The following is a 967-nucleotide window of genomic DNA, read 5'->3' as shown; positions in this document are numbered from 1 at the left end:
AGGAGTTTTAAAGGCAACAAATGGCAGAGTTTCATTTTTTCCGTTTGGATGGGGTCCTAGAATATGCATCGGACAGAACTTTGCCATAGTGGAAGCAAAAATGGCTTTGTCGTTGATTTTACAACATTTCTCTTTTAAACTTTCTCCATCCTATACTCATGCTCCAATCAATATGATTACTCTTCAACCCCAATATGGTGCTCATATCGGTCTACACAAGGTGCAAACTTGAAATAGAATATGTATTGTTTTTATTGTCATTCTACACATTAATGTTGGAATATAATATTGTATTAAATTTCTGCAATTTGTTTAGGGAAAGTTCTTGATTTGCTATTGTATTATTGGAAGTTTACATTTACAGGAGTAAATATGGATCCAAATTCAACCATATGTAAATATAAGGCCATATCAAGTGAGTGTGTTGTTTTTTACATGAAGTGTGACAAAATCTTAACCCTCAAGTACTCAAAGTGTTACAAGGTCATTCATGATACATCAGACTTGCCTATTTAGTAGGTTCTCGAAAGAGTTTAATTAGGAAACTAATTTTTTTCTGTTAAATCATTATTTTTTAATTATGAAACAGTTTCAACGGCATTAGAAAATTAATATTCAGGGTTTTAAAATAATATACATACATATGTCTACACGAAAAATAGAAAAGAGAATTCCACACGAGTATATCCGCGTACGCAGACAAAGTTGCATGTGCGTCATTTAAAGTACATGTGGGATAACCAATTTGGGCCTCTAAAAACCCTCCCATACACCCAGATTTTCAAGGATAAAAAAAATAGAAATCAAAGTAGAATAGTAGGTTCTAAGGAGAGTTAATATTAGATTAGTTTATGATTTCGGTTAGTTTTCTAAAAAGAAAAATTCTCTTTTCTCTATAATGTGATTTATGTGATTTTAGGTTAGTTCACTTTAATTTTGTTAAGTTCTTTGAGGATTCAAGCTCAAA

At 31.4% G+C, this 967-nt stretch overlaps 1 protein-coding gene across 3 annotated transcripts in view; it reads left to right on the top strand.

The window, feature by feature from the left end:
* LOC107613584 (cytochrome P450 CYP72A219) overlaps positions 1 to 457 on the top strand; it is a 10662-nt gene extending 10205 nt beyond the window's left edge. The window contains exon 5 of one of the 3 annotated variants that reach the window (XM_021109551.1): positions 1 to 457. This exon is cut by the window's left edge and continues 260 nt beyond it. In XM_021109551.1, the coding sequence (XP_020965210.1) occupies positions 1 to 232 (232 nt within the window). In that variant the 3' untranslated portion in view covers positions 233 to 457. The other 2 variants (XM_021109553.1, XM_021109552.1) reach the window with 2 other exon arrangements.

The sequence above is a fragment of the Arachis ipaensis genome, chromosome B08 (genome assembly GCF_000816755.2).
Source record: "Arachis ipaensis cultivar K30076 chromosome B08, Araip1.1, whole genome shotgun sequence".
Lineage (NCBI taxonomy): Eukaryota > Viridiplantae > Streptophyta > Magnoliopsida > Fabales > Fabaceae > Arachis > Arachis ipaensis.
This window is presented reverse-complemented; position numbering and strand designations above follow the sequence as displayed.